The sequence below is a fragment of the Schistocerca gregaria genome, chromosome X (assembly GCF_023897955.1).
Source record: "Schistocerca gregaria isolate iqSchGreg1 chromosome X, iqSchGreg1.2, whole genome shotgun sequence".
NCBI classification, from domain to species: Eukaryota; Metazoa; Arthropoda; class Insecta; order Orthoptera; family Acrididae; genus Schistocerca; species Schistocerca gregaria.
Window position 1 is genome coordinate 854,854,090 of NC_064931.1, and position 18,348 is coordinate 854,872,437.

Genomic DNA, 18,348 nt, shown 5'->3' on the forward strand with positions numbered 1-18,348 from the left:
TGGAATGGTAGAGAGATAGTATGATTGTGGTTTGATGAACCCTCTACCAAGCACTTAAATGTGAATTGCAGAGTAGTCACGTAGATGTAGATGTAATTTCTTTCTTTCTTAGACTAGCAGTTTTTGTTCATGTCTTCCTTGATGTAAGGGTTTCAGACCCATACAGAGTTCCCAGGAGAATTCCACTGTGGTACAGTCCGATTTTAAAACTTCTCGAAATTGCTCTACTGTGCAGCACGCCCCTCATGTCAAAATATGCTCTTTCACCATTGTGATCCTTGATTTAATCTCCGTTGCTACTCTTTTCTATTCTGCTTGCTAAAAACACTTCCCAAATATTAAAATATGTCTTCTTTTAAAAATGACTTAATCTACTACCAACGAGGTATCTTCATTGGGTGTGTTCTCATGACAATGTACTTAGATTTCTCCTCAATAATCTATAATCCTGCTTTCCTTGCTATATTTCTGTAAGAATTTGTTATGACCCACCAGTCGTCTTTGCTGTCACTTATTAGAACACCACCACCCACTTATGCAAGCTCATTTATTGTTATTACCCAGTCTTAATCCAGCTGGGTTTAATTTTTGACGTTCTGTGTCTACTATTTCCAAAAATAAATTAAAAACTATTAGAGATAATGCATCTCCTTGTCCAAGACCAATTCTGACTTCAAGATGCTCCAACACTCCTGTACTGATGTTTACTCTACAATAAATTACCTTCGAACACGTACGTACTACACGTTTCAACTTTTGTGGAAACAAACTCTTTCCAGATGTTGGTGATTGTGCCCTTATGTATGCTGTCATAAGCTTTTTTGAAGTCAACAAAAACCATGTGAATAGCAACATCGTGTTCCCAACCTTTCTCGGTTACCTATCTGAGTGTAAAAAACTGATCTCTAGTTGTCTGTTCCTTCTGAAACCACATTGACGGTCCCCTGTAAGTCCTTCTGTAAATGGGATAATTCCTGTCAGTACAAAAAATTTTGTGGCTTACATTAAGGAATGCAATGCCTCTACTATTACCACAGAGCAGGGGGTCGTTCTTTTTTTAGTATAGGACAGATTACAGTCATTTTATAGTCTTCAGGCGCTCTCATATTCCAACACATTCTTTAACAGTTCTGCACTTATTTTAACCAGTACCAATCTCCAATTCTTTATTAGCTCTCTGGCAATTTGTTGTTCTCTGAAAGCCTAATTTTTTTTACAATGACAATCACTAAATAATAAAATGACACTTTTACAAGAGCTCTGTTTCATAAATTGTATTCAGTGTGACTTGTAGCAGGTATATGTTTTCTGTGACACCTTTCACAGTAGACTTCACACCTTTTACTAAACCCATACCTTATCTGCAAATACAGCTTTTGTAAAGATCTGTAATAGCAGAGCACAAAACAACTTACAACATTTCTCAATAGTTAAGAGAAAATATCCATACCATAGCCCAAAAGTTGCCAGTAATTAAGTGCACTGAAATGACTGGAATAGAATGCATGGTGACAATACCATTAAACTGTAATGACAATAAATGATACCACTGAAACCTGTTTCAAACTGCTGCACCTGGAATAACAAAAAATAAAAAATTCTGTTATGCTGAGATTCAAACAGAAATCTTCTGCTTTACCTGGGTAGTCATCTTAACAAAGCTGGACATCCAAGACTGAGACAAAGATTAATCTTCACACATTTCCCTTCAGGAAGAGCACCACCAGTGGAACCAATACAGTGGGTTAGTGTGGTTTACCCTATCAAACAGATATTCCCCAACTGAATAAAATTAATTGAAATGAAATTAGTAGAATTAACCAGGATGAAATCAATGAAATGAATTACCATGACATATTACTTAAATTTGTTTATAAAAGATTAACTTTTAACTTGATTGATTCAGAACAGGATTCCATCAACTTTCCACTCAAGTAAACTTGCTGGGTTTGGTGTACTGCCCAATGGCCTATCTGAACCACTGGGAGGGTTTTCCTGGGAACTGATAGATGCCATTTTGATCTGACAAGTAGCCAAGGATATGCATACTCTGGAAGGGCCTCTCATACCTGAACTAGATTAACAGAACTGAGGAGCAGAAAGTGTACGATAATTTGTCTGTTAATTACGTGTTCGCCTCAGGTAGTTGTGCAAAGAACCCTGTTACCAGTCTCACACAACTTTACACCGTAATGATGAATGGTGTTCTCTCAAGTGTGCACAGAGTTTATCGTAATAGGCATTTACCATCCTCAGGTCGGAAACTGTGGGTTCATCAAATCCATATGTGTAGCCCAGATTGCCCCCATTCCTTGAGATGCTTAACAACTGAAACAATCCAGGGAGTAGTTTTGTATCACTGAATGCTACATATGAAGCATCCAATCTTACACTAGAATCCAGATTTTTATCAATCTGAAAATGGAAGTTAATTGTAATGTTCACCATTATGTGTATTTGCCGATTGTTGCTGAAACAATTCTGTCTCTTGCACATTTTAATTTATTGTACTCCCCCCACCCCCATCAAAAACAAAGATTTTTAAGATGTTATATGACTCACAAGGTATGGTCAAAATAAAATCAGTCAGTCTCAATGGAAAATGAAGTGGCTTTCTCTAAAGCAAGGAAAAGTCATTAATAATCCTTAGTAGTCAAAAGTTACAGCAAAAGGGGAACAACCAGAGAAACAACAAGAGACAAAACCCTCTGTGTACCAATATGAGAAGAAAAAAAATAGGTAGTAGCAATAAACAGCCAGTAATACCTGTTTTTGTTGCTTCTTATTTTCAAATTTCGGTGGTGGTGGGCGAGGTGGTGGCTTCTTCTTGGCCGTTGTCAGCTGATTTGATACAAAAGTAGATGGTTGACTGCCAAAAAAGGGATCATTTCTGAAACAGTATTTTGATTAATTATTTAGAGTTTTAAGTAAATTTCTCAAGAGGAAACTACTACATAAGAGTTACACTAGTAACAAAAGTCTATAGGTACAAGGAAGCCTATTTTCATTAAATGTTGTGTAGGATTTATGACTGCTTTTATCACAGGATGAGACCAATGAGTAAAATGGAAATTTTGCAAACAGTAAAAAAGGGACGGTATCTTCATGTGCTTGAAGAACTGGAAATTTGTACTGCCAAAAGAAAAGAACCTGACAAGAATCTTCATGAACGGAATGAATGTTTGTGCAATGTTTATTTTAATATTTATGACGACATTCTCCAGTAAATGTACAATAGCTTTATTGAACATCGAATGGTACACTGTACATGTACAAAGAAACAGTAATGATTAAAGTTATTTGTATAATACACAAGACACATTAGTCTGAATACATCATTAATTTACAACAAAATTACAATAAGATGTTTACTGATTTCTATTCACATAATTTCACAAAGCATTTGTTGTTCTTCATGTAAGTATGGTACTCTTCTAATGTGTAGAAAGCTGATGTTTCAGTTTAATGGTACGAAGAGCCATGACTGCACTAGGCAGAGCATTAGCTAATTTTATACCTGCGTACTGAGGCCCCTTTTCGTGAAGTGCTGTTCTGTGGCTGCCAATGGAAAATCTTTCTTTATTTGTAGTATTGTACTGGTGGAAATCTGAATAGATGTTTGGGTGCAGTCTTTTCACAAGCAATATGGCTTTTAGAATGTATGTGTTTATAACAGTTAACACCTCCGTTTCTGCAAACAAGTTGCGACAAGATTCCCTATATTTTGCTACACAGATTATTCTCACACCCCTTTTTTGAAGAATGAGTAGCTTATCTAGATTAGCTTTGGTTGTTACCACCCAAATTTCAATACCGTAGTTCAAGTGAGAGGAGAAAAGAGCATGGTATGTAGTCTTTAGGAGTACGGTGTCTCTACAGCACTTGCTAGTAGTACTGATTGCAAATATATTTTTTGACAACTTAGTTGCTAGGGTGTCAATATGTGTGTCCCATTTCAGGTTGCTTTGGATTGTTATGCCAAGGAATTTTACACTAGACTCTTTCTTTACCAATTCATTGTCCATGTATAATTTAATTTCATTATTCAAACTACTTTTGTTAAACTCCATCAAACATGTTTTACTAGTGCTTACATTTAAGTGGCTTTCGTTAAAAAACTGAACTATTTCTTTTTTCACATTATTGCACTCGGCCTCTATTATCATGCAACTTCTTAGTTAATATGTAGTAATACTGTTTGCTAAAAGTTTATACAGTTGTTTTTGGAACCTAATTTCTTTTTCATTTTTATCTTAAATCTGAGAGTCCTGAATGCTTTTATTTGATTAATGAAGACAAGGAAGGAAGGAAGGAAGGAAGGAAGGAAGGAAGATTAGGATTTAATGTCAGTTGACACTGAGATCATTAGAATGAAGCACACACTCTAGTTGTTTCAAGGATGAGAGAGGAAATCAGCCATGCCCTTTTGAGGAACTATTAGGCATTTGCCTGGAGCAATTTACAGAAGTCACAGAAAACCTAAATCTGGATAGGTGAACATGGATTTGAACCACAGCAATTTAGGAAGCACACAGAAAACCTAAATCTGGATAGCTGAACATGGATTTGAACCACTGACCTCTCCAAAGGAAGACAAGTCCCTAAAGTGGTGTTTTAACAGAGAGAGGACTCAAATAATGCAAGTTAGATATGCCTGTTAATTTTGTGCTTCCTGTATTACAAAATGTAGAAACAAACACCAAAATGTCTAATGTACCATTTACTGTGAAGTTGTTTCCTGCTTTTGTATTTTGTCTTTCATTTACAATGATTGGTATTATTGATAGTGTTACACTTATGTCATTTTTTATATTGTTACACCTAATTTTTCCTTTTCCCAACTTAAAGATGATCTGTTAGTCAGATCGAAACTAGGCAACATTAATAAAAACAGACAGTGATCCAGATTTTTAATGTGTCCTGTCACTCTCTAACATAATCATTTTAATATGATGTTATTTGACCATTTATTTGTAACAAATCAGCTTTTTAGTCAGAAAACCATTCTTAAGGAGTAACTCTTCTGGAGTGTAATTAGTTTTGCTTTCCAAATGTTCCAACAAAATTTTTACTACCCACTGTCATTTGGTGCACCTCACTGATTGCAATGGTTTCACTGTAACATCAGTACAGTGATAATGTTCCCCTGAGTATAAAAAGAAGCATAACAATTAAAAACTATAACTGGTTTCCAACTAGTGTAAACAGAACTCATTAACAACAAATTTTTAATTCACATTTAACCATTTTTCATTCACACGTTTTATTTCTTTAGTCGTGATTCCATTTCCAAATAGGTTAGATGCAATTAACTTAGATTCTTATAAATTTAACAAATATCATTGGGATTTTCATTGTAAATGTCAATGTACACTTGTCATTCAGTTGGATGGTTACACACTAACTTCCCTAGTGCTCATCAAGTCATTTTCATCTCATTAACTAAAATCTTTTGTATATAATACATTTTAAGTAACAAACACTATTGTGTTAACAGAGTCTTAAGCAATTATACTGCACTGTGCTTCCTTCTCTAGATTGTCGCACAGTTGACAAAATGGTAGATATCGAAGTAGACGACAGAGGGATAGAGAAACAATTAAAATCGCTCAAAAGAGGAAAGGCCGCTGGTCCTGATGGAATACCAGTTCGATTTTACACAGAGTACGCGAAGGAACTTGCCCCCCTTCTTGCAGCGGTGTACCGTAGGTCTCTAGAAGAGCGAAGCGTACCAAAGGATTGGAAAAGGGCACAGGTCATCCCCGTTTTCAAGAAGGGCCATCGAACAGATGTGCAGAACTATACACCTATATCTCTAACGTCGATCAGTTGTAGAATTTTGGAACACGTATTATGTTCGAGTATATAGTCTTTTCTGGAGACTAGAAATCTACTCTGTAGGAATCAGCATGGGTTTCGAAAAAGACGGTCGTGTGAAACCCAGCTCGCGCTATTTGTCCATGAGACTCAGAGGGCCTTAGACACGAGTTCACAGGTAGATGCCGTGTTTCTTGACTTCCGCAAGGCGTTTGACACAGTTCCCCACAGTCGTTTAATGAACAAAGTAAGAGCATACGGACTATCAGATCAATTGTGTGATTGGATTGGGGAGTTACTAGACAACAGAACGCAGCATGTTATTCTCAATGGAGAGAAGTCTTCCGAAGTAAGAGTGATTTCAGGTGTGCCGCAGGGAAGTGTCATAGGACCGTTGCTATTCACAATATACATAAATGACCTGGTGGATGACATCGGAAGTTCACTGAGGCTTTTTGCAGATGATGCTGTGGTGTATCGAGAGGTTGCAACAATGGAAAATTGCACTGAAATGCAAGAGGATCTGCAGCGAATTGACGCATGGTGCACGGAATGGCAATTGAATCTCAATATAGACAAGTGTAATGTGATGCGAATACATAGAAAGATAGGTCCCTTATCATTTAGCTACAAAATAGCAGGTCAGCAACTGGAAGCAGTTAATTCCATAAGTTATCTGGGAGTACTCATTAGGAGTGATTTAAAATGGAATGATCATATAAAGATGATCGTCGGTAAAGCAGATGCCAGACTGAGATTCATTGGAAGAATCCTAAGGAAATGCAATCCGACAACAAAGGAAGTAGGTTACAGTACGCTTGTTCGCCCAATGCTTGAATACTGCTCAGCAGTGTGAGATCCGCACCAGGTAGGGTTGATAGAAGAGATAGAGAGGATCCAACGGAGAGCAGCGTGCTTCGTTACAGGATCATTTAGTAATTGCGAAAGCGTTACGGAGATGATAGATAAACTCCAGTGGAAGACTCTGCAGGAGAGACGCTCAGTAGCTCGGTACGGGCTTTTGTTAAAGTTTCGAGAACATACCTTCACCGAAGAGTCAAGCAGTATATTGCTCCCTCCTACGTATATCTCGCGAAGAGACCATGAGGATAAAATCAGAGAGATTAGAGCCCACACAGAAGCATACCGACAATCCTTCTTTCCACGTACAATACGAGACTGGAATAGAAGGGAGAACCACCACACACCGTCAGGTGGCTTGCGGAGTATGGATGTAGATGTAGACTACTAGTATTCTTTTAAATGTCAGCTGGAAACTGATTTAGACTGTCAGTTGACAAGCAAGTAGAAATAAATTACAGGAAACCATTCTATGACTGTATTTCCTTATCCTCATGCATTAATATTGTAGTTGGTTATTTACTTCATTTCATGTTGTATGGCTCATTTGCACAATAAATCGAAATAATGCAGAACAAGTCATTTTAAACGCACATCACAAATTAAGTTGTAAAAATAGCTACATGCTGAATATTTATAAGTTCTTTTTTTTTGCTGAATTATTATTATTATTATTATTATTATTATTATTATTATTATTATTATTATTATTATTATTTAATACACAGATATGAGTTAGTAATTCATACCCACCACCTCTTAAACATTATAACAACAAAAATTCTCCTACGGAATAAAAAGAGTTGTCAATAACAAACTTTTTCAGTTTGTTTTCAAATTTTACTTTTCTGTCTGTCAGACACCGGGTAAGATATAAAAAATTTAATTGCAGCATTGTGCACCCCTTTTGTGCTAAATACAGCCTTAATGTGGATTCCCTCAGGTATTGCAATTATATATATCACTGTTCCTTTTTAACTGCAGTGCATGCTTTACAACAAACTTCATGAGGGAATAAGTATGCTGTGAAACAGTGGTCAGAATGCCCAACTCCTCAAGCAGATGTCTACATCGTGATTGTTGAAGAGCACCATATATTCTTACAGCATGTTTTTGAGCAATGAAGACTGACTTTCTTTCTTAAAGATGAGTTATCATATACAAAAAAGTAAACTTATTGATTTGCCTCTCCCAAAGAGCTGCAATGATTTGAAGTGCAAATGTGGTTGAACTAAGTTGCTTTAGGAGTTCTAAAACACACCTTTCCCAATTTAAATGCTCATCAATATGGACACCTAAAAATTTTGAAGTTTCTGCCTTATTTACTACACAACATTAGAAATTATTTGTAACATAACAATCACTTTTGGCCTCAACATACAGCCAATTCAGTGCTGGCAAATCCAGTTTCCTATACAAATCATCATCAGGTTAGTCTCTGTTTATTCTACGACTTTTATTCTGCTTTTTCCTCTCCTCCTTTCACAGCAATGCCATCATTTTGTGGGGACCAAATATACACTTGTTTCCCCCATATGATGAAAATTTATTTCAGTACCTGTATGACAGAAAAAGCAATGCAATGAACTTCCCAAGTCCAGAGTATATTTCTCATTGCTCAAACCCAATATGAAGCCACTGTTCTCATAGTTTTTCTTTACAGTGACACTTCTGGAGGACAGCATTCAACAGAACTATTTCATGCAGTATCTAGTTACCCTTATTTTGCTCTGAGGAAAATACTGCCTTACCAAGTTTTACACTGTTATATGCCATCAGATTTTCCTCGCGCATAAATCATAACATCAAAATAACTCGCAATTTTTTGGTGTCACCTGTTTTTTTGTCGTCCTTTGGGCACGTCAAAATTGTCAGTTATAGTAATTCGTTTCTCCCACATATGAATATTAGAATACCTTCTTAGAGTGTAGAACATGTCAATTGCTTTATACACCAAAACCTCTTTACTTCAAATTAAAACATTTCATCAGTAATGCACATCTCACCAGGCACCCTAATGTACATTCAATGGCAATGTATTCACAAGCTAGTGTGATTTTCTTACCTTTTACATGTGTCACTCATTTATTGTTTACAGGTAAGAGACTGCATCTCTTCCTTTTAACTGCAGCTTCCATATTTGAATACTCATCATAATAAACTGATGAAAGCAACAATTAGTGTGTATGGTTAGTATAATGGTGTTTGAGATAAGAGCAGTCAGAATGTCCAAATTTATGACAAAGAAATTTCAGTAGTAAATTCTGAAGTCTCCTGAGTGAGAACGTCAATTTTCCGTCACTTCCGACAGGTAGCGTACCTGCAGGACAGTTTCAAAATGGCATCTGTAGGTGATGTACTTTACAAGCAATGTTCCATCATTGAATTTTCCACTGCAGAGAAAGAAACTGTGAGCAACATTCACAAATGCTTGTGCGAAGTCTATGGAGCATCTGCAGTCAACAGAAGTACAGTTAGTCGGAGGTCATCGGAAGCCGGTTCGGAGGAGCTCCACGATTTGCAGAAGTTGGAGAGACCATCCATGTCTGTCAAACCTGACATGTTGCAGTGAGCTGATGATGTCATTCACAAGGACAAATGCATTAACACTCGGCAGTTGGTGCTGCACCTGTCAATCAGCAAAGGAAGTGTGGATGCAATTATCAGCACTCTTGGATATTCAAAAGTGTGGGCAAGATGGGTCTGTGGTGTGTAACAGTGGATAAAAAATTGCACAGAAAATATATTTGTCATGAGTTGTTGCAATGTTTTGAAGCTGAGGGGGAGGTCGTCTTGTCCCAGATTGTGACAGGTGATGAAACATGGGTTCACCATTTTGAGCCCAGAACAAAACGACAGTTGATGGAATGGCGCCATTCCCATTCCCCACAGGATAAAAAATACAAAGCAACTACTTCCACTGGCAAGGCCACAAACACGGTATTCTGGGACTGTGAAGCTGTAATTCTCATTCATGTGATGCCAAGAGTCAGTACCATTAATTCGGAAGCATATGTCAACACATTAACAAAACTCAAGATGCACTTCCGGTGACTTCGGAACCACAGTAACCCACGAGATGTTTTACTGCAACACGATAACGCTTGGCCCCACACAAGTCTGAAGACTGCTGAACACATCGCAAAACAAGGTTGGACAGTGTTACACCATCCGCCATACAACCCTGACCTAGCCCCCTTGTACTTCCACTTGTTTGGGCCATTAAAGGATGCCATTCGTGGAAGGTGGTGATTCACATAGTGAAGCACTGGCTCCTCCACCAGGACAAGGATTGGTACCGACGGGCCATACATGTCCTTGTTTTGCACTGGAGGAAGGCCATAGAACAGAATGGAGATTATGCGGAAAAATGGGGTGTGGAGATACACCACCATTCTTTCGTGTGTGTAATTCTCATTATGTTCAATAAAGAATTGTTGAAGAAAAAAATGTGGTGCATTACTTTCTTGGCAACCCTCGTAGGAGGACAAAAGGCTTTCTCAGCACCCTGAAGTGGTTAAGATTTTGCCTCCTGAAGGTAAGTTCTTGCCAGCAATTCTGTCTCATTATCTTACAGTTTTCACAAGTGAATTTTCTTTTTCATACACACACTATCCAGTCACACTAATGTGACCACCTGTCAAAAGCCCGAATACCCATCTTTTGTAGCATGGACTGCTGCAAAACGTGCAGGAAGAAAATCAGTGAGGGTCTGGAAGTTACCAACAGTGATGTGGGGACCTGCCGACTACAGTGCTGTGGTCAGCTGTGCTAGGTTTCTTGGTTGAGGATCTATAGTGCAAACAGACTGACTGAGGTGCTCTCACAGATTCTTGATAAGGTTTCAATCTGGGGAGTATGGTAAACTTATCCCGTTGTTCTTTAAACCATGCACCCACTCTGTGAGCCATGTCACACATTGCATTGCCCAGCTGCTATACATCACTGTGCCAAGGAAAAACGAACTGCGTGTAGGGGTGGACATGGTCCCCAATGTCAGTTGGATACCTGAGTTGATCCACTGTGCATTACAAAATGTTGAAATTACCCAGGGAATGCCAGGAAAACATTCCCCAGACCATATCGCTCCCTCCTGGTTGCAGGGTGTTTGCTTTCAGACATTTTACACTGTAAACACCAATGGTCATCTGTCTGATGGAGCATAAAACATAAATCATCTCAAAAAGCCACCTGTCACCACTCAATGCACATCCAGTTACCGTACTGGCAATACAAATTTCAGCCTATGTCACTGATGAACAGCAGTCAGCATTGGTGCATGAACCAGACCACTTTTGTGGAAGCCCGTATGCAGCAACATTTGCTGAACGGTCATGGGAAGAAATTGTTAGCACCTTGGTCCATCTGGGTGGCCAGTTGCCCAACAATAGCACATCTATTCACGCATACACACTGCCGCAGCCATCACTCACTCCTGTCATCTACTGCGTATGGTGCACCCAGTTGCCTCAGTGCTGGTTTTGGATAGTGCCATTTTGCCATGCACGGTATAGTTTAACTACTGTGACACACTAACAGTTTACAAACTTAGCTATTTCAGAAATGCTTACACCCTTATGTTGAAGGCCAATGATCATCCCCTTTTGGACATCAGGCAAATTGCTCCTTACACAACAAAAACACTCTCAAACCAGAAATTCTGCTTTAATTACAGCAGAAACTACTCTATGTTTATGATTTACAAACAGCTTAAGAGCATTTGTGTTTTGTTATTGGACAGGTGTCTCAACTCCTAAAACAAAATTTCCCCCAAACTGAAAATGTTAACTATAAAAATGAAATGTCACTCTCTTCAAAGGAAAAGCTAATCTGTCATTTTTTGGTGATTTTTAAATTCAGCTGATGAAAATATGTAACAATTCACTATTTTTTAGCACGGAACATTTTCATTGTTGGCCAGTGTTACTGATCTTCCCATTGCTTCTAAATGTGTTACGATTTGGATGTAATGATATACTGACAAGAGAATGCAACAATTCCTTCAAAACGTGTCCTACGTCTGCTCTGCTTCTATTTCATTATCTGCATAGATCCAGCAACTGACACACACAGTCCTTTCCTTCTGATCATACCACATGGCAAACGCTGACAACATTGCTGCACGAAACATGTAAGCTAAGAATACCACTGGCCTTATCTAGACATTTACCAGGAATTAATAACAGAGAAAATGAGGAAAATTACACCTACACTATTTCATAATTCTACACAGATTATTCAGTTATATTCAACTATGAAAGTGTGCCTTAAATTTTCACAGTCACTGCTTTGATATCTTTCATTCTTTCTTGGAATGAAGTTTGTAGGACAGACTACACTACAGCATAGTTATATGTCTAGTTTAGGTTGGATGGTGATTGATTGTGAGATAGAATAGGCAAGAAATGTGATCCTGTAGGAAAGGTCAGGCAGTCAGTGAATAGTTAATGTAATGATTCACATCTGTATCACAGTACTTCACATTTTATTTTTTGACTCTGTATCATGCTACAAAAAACCATTTTTATTGTTATGGGAAAAATCTTTGGAACTCTTGTTTTACAATGACCATTTTATCTAAGTACATTGCACATTCTCTGGTTAATTTCATGTCAGTATTTGACACAACTTCAGCTCAGCGAGAGGAAAAATCCATTATCTGTCAGCTGCTCTCACAGAGTACTTACAACTAGCTGTTGACACAATTTTGCATTTCCATCATATCTCATGCATGTATTGCCAACATAGCTCCATAAAACACACAGGTCAATGTGTATGAAGTGATCCAATGAAGGTTGCTTACCATTTTCAAATATTTCAATTTTCTGTATGTGATTACAACTGAGAAGTTCAAAACAGTGTTTCAAAGAATTTACCTTGAGCCATTACTGAATTGTGGCCATATTTGTTTGTAAGTGCATGACAGTTTTTCATTTTGGAGACATCAGCATTAATCAGAATATCTCTGGACTTTGTTAAGTTACAACATTGCAATAAACATGAAGTTTTTAGAGAAGTCTCCTCTACAACGCTGTTTATTACCCAGAATACTCTAAATTCAGAAGTACCTAGTCAAAATGACCTCCAAAATTTGGTGCTGAAAATTTAGAAAATCCACTTTTTAGACCCAAAAATAACAACAAAGGAGTGATTTACCAGAGTACATTTTTTTTCTCTAGTTACATATCATAAACTAATAGCATTAGATAGAGCAAGAACAGTGACAAATGTTCCTTAATTTTTTATAAATTTTTGAAATGTGACAAATTTTAACTTTTTGTAAAGTTTGGAGCTAGTTACCTCTGGTGTGACTGAATATAAAAAATTAATTTTTGGAAGTTTGCACATCTATATGATAGCAAAGTACTGTAAAAATTTGACCATTGATATTTGACTGAACAAAGATATGAATTTTTGAAAATGAGGAAGTAATTCATATTACACTACAAATGATTCTACGGTTGTTGCCTATTTCAATGGTTTACTGTTCCATTGTAACAAAATTTGGTTGTAACCTGTATTTAGTTGCCACTATCAACATATATTTAGTTAGTATTATTTATTTCAATAATAAAATATTTATCACTAGGAGCTTTTGTTTTAGTTCTACGTTTAAAAATTGCATATTTACATCTTGGTTTATTCTCAATTAAGTAGCACATTACCAAGATCATAACAACAAAACTAAAATGATAAACATGTGAAATTTCTCTATTGTTGAGTAGGGTACAGTTTTGCGCATAAGTGTAGTCCTCAAGACAAGTGCGTACAAAAACTCAGTGGATAAACCAAAAAGTCTGCACAGGAGCCCAGCAGTCAGTGTCAAGTCTGTACATGCACTTTTACTTCCACTACATTTGCTGGGTGTGGCATTTTAGTAATCTGTTCACAAACTTCTGTTAGAGTTGATATACATACTTCACCAAGAGTGTACAATGTTGTATGTGCTTTCGTTATATGATTTTTAATTAACTAAAATGATTTTAAAATTTAATAATACATAAATTTGGAAGACTGATTGGAATGCAATAAAATGAATGAACAGTACTCTACTGGACAGACAGTTTGTGAAGTGTGTTACAAAAAAGTTTATGGTTCAGTTTCACAAAAACTTAAAGAATGTTAATGATTTTGATGAATGTAGACGAACTTTGTTTACATTACAAGACAGTTGTTCTAGATCGTCAGTTTGTATCATGAGAAAAAATATATTTTGAAGTAAAGCCATATTTTTGGAACAAAATGCTGTGATTGACTAAAAGTTCATAAGAAGCCAGTTATTAAAGGTTTGAGGGAAATAAAATTTGAACATTTGTACTTGTTAAGTGCGAATAAAGCAGCTTCCAGGTTGAAACTTAATGTGATTCCTGGAAATTCCATGTGCCCAAATTATTACTTGAAAATATTTATTGTGAATTCAGAATCAGAATCATGTAACCTTCTTAATGACACTTATATTACTAATGAGGAAGCTACTAGCAAATTGGATCTTGCTTGTTCTAATTTAGAAGTATCTTCTACTTTGGAAAATAAGAAAATTGACTAGCTGGAAAAAGAATAGTAGCTACTGAAAGCAAGGTACAATGAATTTCAGACAACATTACAAAAGACTTAGGATCATTCTTTAATACTGCAGATACCAACAGTATTTCTAAGAAAGAAGAAAATTTACATCCAGTATCATCTGACACTGAATATTTGAGCTTAATTAAAAAGTAAGTGTTTAGTGACACATAAAGCAGAAAAAGTTAAAATTTTACGTTTGCTCCCTGACACATGGTCAAGAGAAAAAAAATAATTCACGAGTTCAACTTTTCTGATAGTTTGGTTAGACTAACCTGAACATTACTGAAGTAGCACGGCAGTTTTAGGAAAGAAGTAATGAGTGGCCATAACTGAAGAAACACTGGAAAAAATCAAGCAGTTTTTTGAAGATTGCGAAAACAGTAGAACATGTCCGGGGAGAAAAGATAGCTAAAGAGTTGTCATACACGGAGTTAAAGCAACAATGCATAAACGACTAGTGCTGTCACATTAAATTAACTCTATGCAGCTTTAAAAAATGCTCAATGTGAATGCAAAATTGGAAGGTCAAAATTTTGTGATCTTTGCCCTAAGTGGTGTCTTTACTCGGGCTCCTCAGGAACAAACTCTGTATGCGTTTGTATCATCAAGATGTCAAATTGATGACAGAGTGCAAAACTCACTGATTTTAACCACAAAGAGTTACTAGATTTAATGGCCTTTTATGCTAACAATGACAACTGCATGATGAGTGTGTGTGATAAATGCCCTGGTAAAAAAACCACTCTTGAATTGTTTAACGAATCTGAAAAGGAAATGCCCGAAATGTTACCTTCAAACAGCTGGAATGACAATAGTGGTTAAATCTCAGGAAGAGTACTTTGAATCTTTAATTGATAATTTAGAAAATGTCAAAAGTCACCACTATGTTTCTAAAATCCAAAGCAAGTTCTTGAAGGGCAAAAAAGACAACTTTTATGAAACTCAACACATAGTTCTAGCTGATTTTGCAGAAAACTCTATTAGTGGTTCAGGATGAAATACATGGGTACCACTGGGTCAATGACGCGGCAAAAGTGCATCCATTTATTCTGTACTTCAAAAATAAAATGAAGTTTGCAGTTCTTCAATTTGCATTCTACACAACTACTTGACGCACAATACTTCTCTTGTCCATGTGTTTCAAAGTATGTTACAAATTACATAAAAGAAAAGTTGTCCAAGTTTGAGAAGCTCATACTGTTCAGGTGGAAGTTGTAGTCAATACAAGAACAAAAAAAAAAATTCAAGTCTTTGCAACCACAAAGTAGATTTCAGGTTGGAGGCCACATGGTACTTTTTTGCCTTATACCATGGTAAAAATGCACGTGATGGAGTAGGAGGTACAACTAAATATGGAGTGAGTAAAGCCAGTCTACAAAGAATGACCACAGACCAAATTCTTACAGTAGAGGACATGAATGCCTTTAGCAAGAATAATATTACAGGCGTCACCTATTTTGTCATCAACACAGAAGAGGTAGTTCTTCATATAAAAAAAAACTTCAAACCAGATTTGACAGCTGTATAGCAATAAACAAGCTAATTCCACACACTCCTTAGCATTGCATAAAACTTAAGTTTGACGCAACATAACATGAGAAATCGAAATTTACATCAGTAAAATTAGTTCTCAGTCTTTTAACACTGAATGAGATAGCGGCATGTGTGTATGTTGGACACTGGTGGCTTGCACATGTTGAAAGAATAACTTTGGAAAATAATAATGTTTCTATGTACTTTTATCACCCAGCTGGCCCAAGAACGTCATTCATGAAGTCTAATAGTGACAGTTTGGATACCAATGAAAAATGTATTAAGGAAAATTTTAGGGCTTGAACATACCACAGCAACTGGGAGATTTTATTCTATATCACAAAAGCTGTCTGAAGAAATAAGTGTTCTTTACAACCGCCTCTAGGATTAGGAAGCACCACATCTCAAAAGTACATTAAGTGAAATTATTTATTTTAAATTTGTCAAGATAATATAAGTGTTTATTTCAGTAATTATTCGTCTTTTCTGCGTAAAATTCAGTACCTTAACTTCGATAATAATTGATTACATCCAGCCAATATCACACATGAATTAGACAATAGCCATAAGATCAACTGTAGTTTAATGTGAATTATTTGCCCAATCTCAAAAAGGTCATATCAAAGTCGAAATTTTTACAGTACATTGCTATCATATAGGTGTGCAAAAATCAAATTTTTACATTTAGTCCCACCAGAGATAACTAAAATAACTAGCCCCAAAATTCACAAAAAATTAAGATTTTTCAAATTAAAAAAAATTAAAAAAATAAGGAAACATTTGTCAGTGTTCTTACTCTATATAAGGCTAGTGGTTTATGATATCTTAACAGAGAAAAAGATACACTTTGATAAATCACCTGTTGGTTGTTATTTTTGAGTCTAAAAGTGGATTTACTAAATTTTCAGTACCAAACTTTGGGGATCATTCTGAGCAATTATTTTTTAATACAGAGTATTTTAGGTAATAAACAATGTTGTTGGGGAGACTTTTTCATGTCAATTGCGATGTTGTAACATAAACCAGTGCAGAGATATTCATATTAACACTAATGTCTCCAAACTGAAAAATCATTGTATGCTTACGAATAAAAATGGCCAAAATTCAGTAAGGCTACAAGGTAATTTTTTTTAACTGTTTTGAACTTCTCAGTTATACAGTAATCATAAATTTTAAAAAATATTTCAAAATGATCCAGCAACCAACTTAATTTTTATTGGATCACTTCACTTGGATTGACCCACACATGTATACTTCAATTAAAGTAACTTTATGATTGATGTTTCAGCAAGTTGAGTGACAGGAAGGCTGCAGGGTCATTTTTTTTTTTTTTTTTTAAAGCTGTGTGATCAAGCAGTAATAATCATAACAAATGTAAATAGAAACTCATTCTACTTATCTGCTTAAGATGCTTCAATGCTCATAGTTCCTTAAACTTGCCCCTCTCAAAGCATAATATACATCAAAGAGCAAGAGAGAATTTGTGATAAAAATTGCATAGGTCAACATAGTCTGTAGATATCACATGTCAACCCCCTTCTGTGAAATGACAATGACGACAACTGTTGCCTGTGATGTCTTACATGTGCAAACAGGAAGAGAACAAAACACAGGGTTTTTTTCCATCTATATTATATTTTTGGAGCCAACTAAGATGAATACAAAAGCTTAGTTGTGGTGACATACTGATCTGTAGCATAGCCTGAGGCCTTGAACACATTGAAAGGTAACAGTTTTATTACGAGTTGGAGCAGCAGTGTCGAAGGCTTCAGTTAACCCTCAGCCACACTTTAACAATTAGAGGAAACATGCATATTACCAGGGGAAGAAAAACCAAATCAGATCACAAGTTTGAAAAGTATCTAGCTACTAGCAGGCTATAAGACTATACAGCAAACTGCCACAAACATTCAACAAATGAGGAAACATATAATTTAGGAACATTCAACATCTTTTCATAAGCAACTGCTTTTATTCAGCAAAAGAGCAAACGTTGGTAGGAATGCGACTGCATGGAAATGAGTAGACAATATTGAATAAATGTCATGATCATCATTTATTGATCCATTCTGATCCATTACATACTTTAACAGTACAATGGATGCTGCCATCAGACTTGATAATGTTACATAATGTTTCTGTTATTCAGATAGATAATTACCAAATTAAAACTATGTACGAGACCTAACGTTCAAGATTGAGGGATCACACAGGTAAAAACTTGCACAGAATAAACAGAACAAAAATTATGCAGAGACGCCATTAAAAACTTTATTTACAGTTCCTAATAGTAATGATATTTCACTTACCCATCGTCCCAGTCGAAAAATGATCCCTGAATCTTTCGTCTGTCTTTGCCAGGTGGTGCAGGTGCTGGTCGCACGGGTACATTCATTACTACAGATTTCGAAAGGGAAAACTATTAGTAAATAGGAAGGACGCTGCAAAAACATATTTTATTACATCAAGATGAGATATAAATGTCAAAATCCATTCCGACACAAATGTATTAACACACTTCTTTTCTTAAGTCAAATTAATTCAATATCACAAGTTCTGAACAGTGAAGCA

The 18,348-nt window shown here is 36.2% G+C and overlaps 1 protein-coding gene across 1 annotated transcript in view; it reads right to left on the bottom strand.

Annotated features, from left to right (window-relative positions):
- Nucleotides 1–18,348, bottom strand: part of LOC126298796 (uncharacterized protein B0303.7) — a 68,929-nt gene that overhangs the window by 50,221 nt on the left and 360 nt on the right. Inside the window, exons 2-3 of the mRNA XM_049990260.1 lie at nt 18,087–18,174; nt 2,767–2,890 (exon numbers count right to left, since the gene is read on the bottom strand). Of these exons, the coding sequence (XP_049846217.1) occupies nt 2,767–2,890; nt 18,087–18,172 (210 nt within the window). The 5' untranslated portion in view covers nt 18,173–18,174. The remainder of the gene's footprint in view (nt 1–2,766; nt 2,891–18,086; nt 18,175–18,348) is intronic.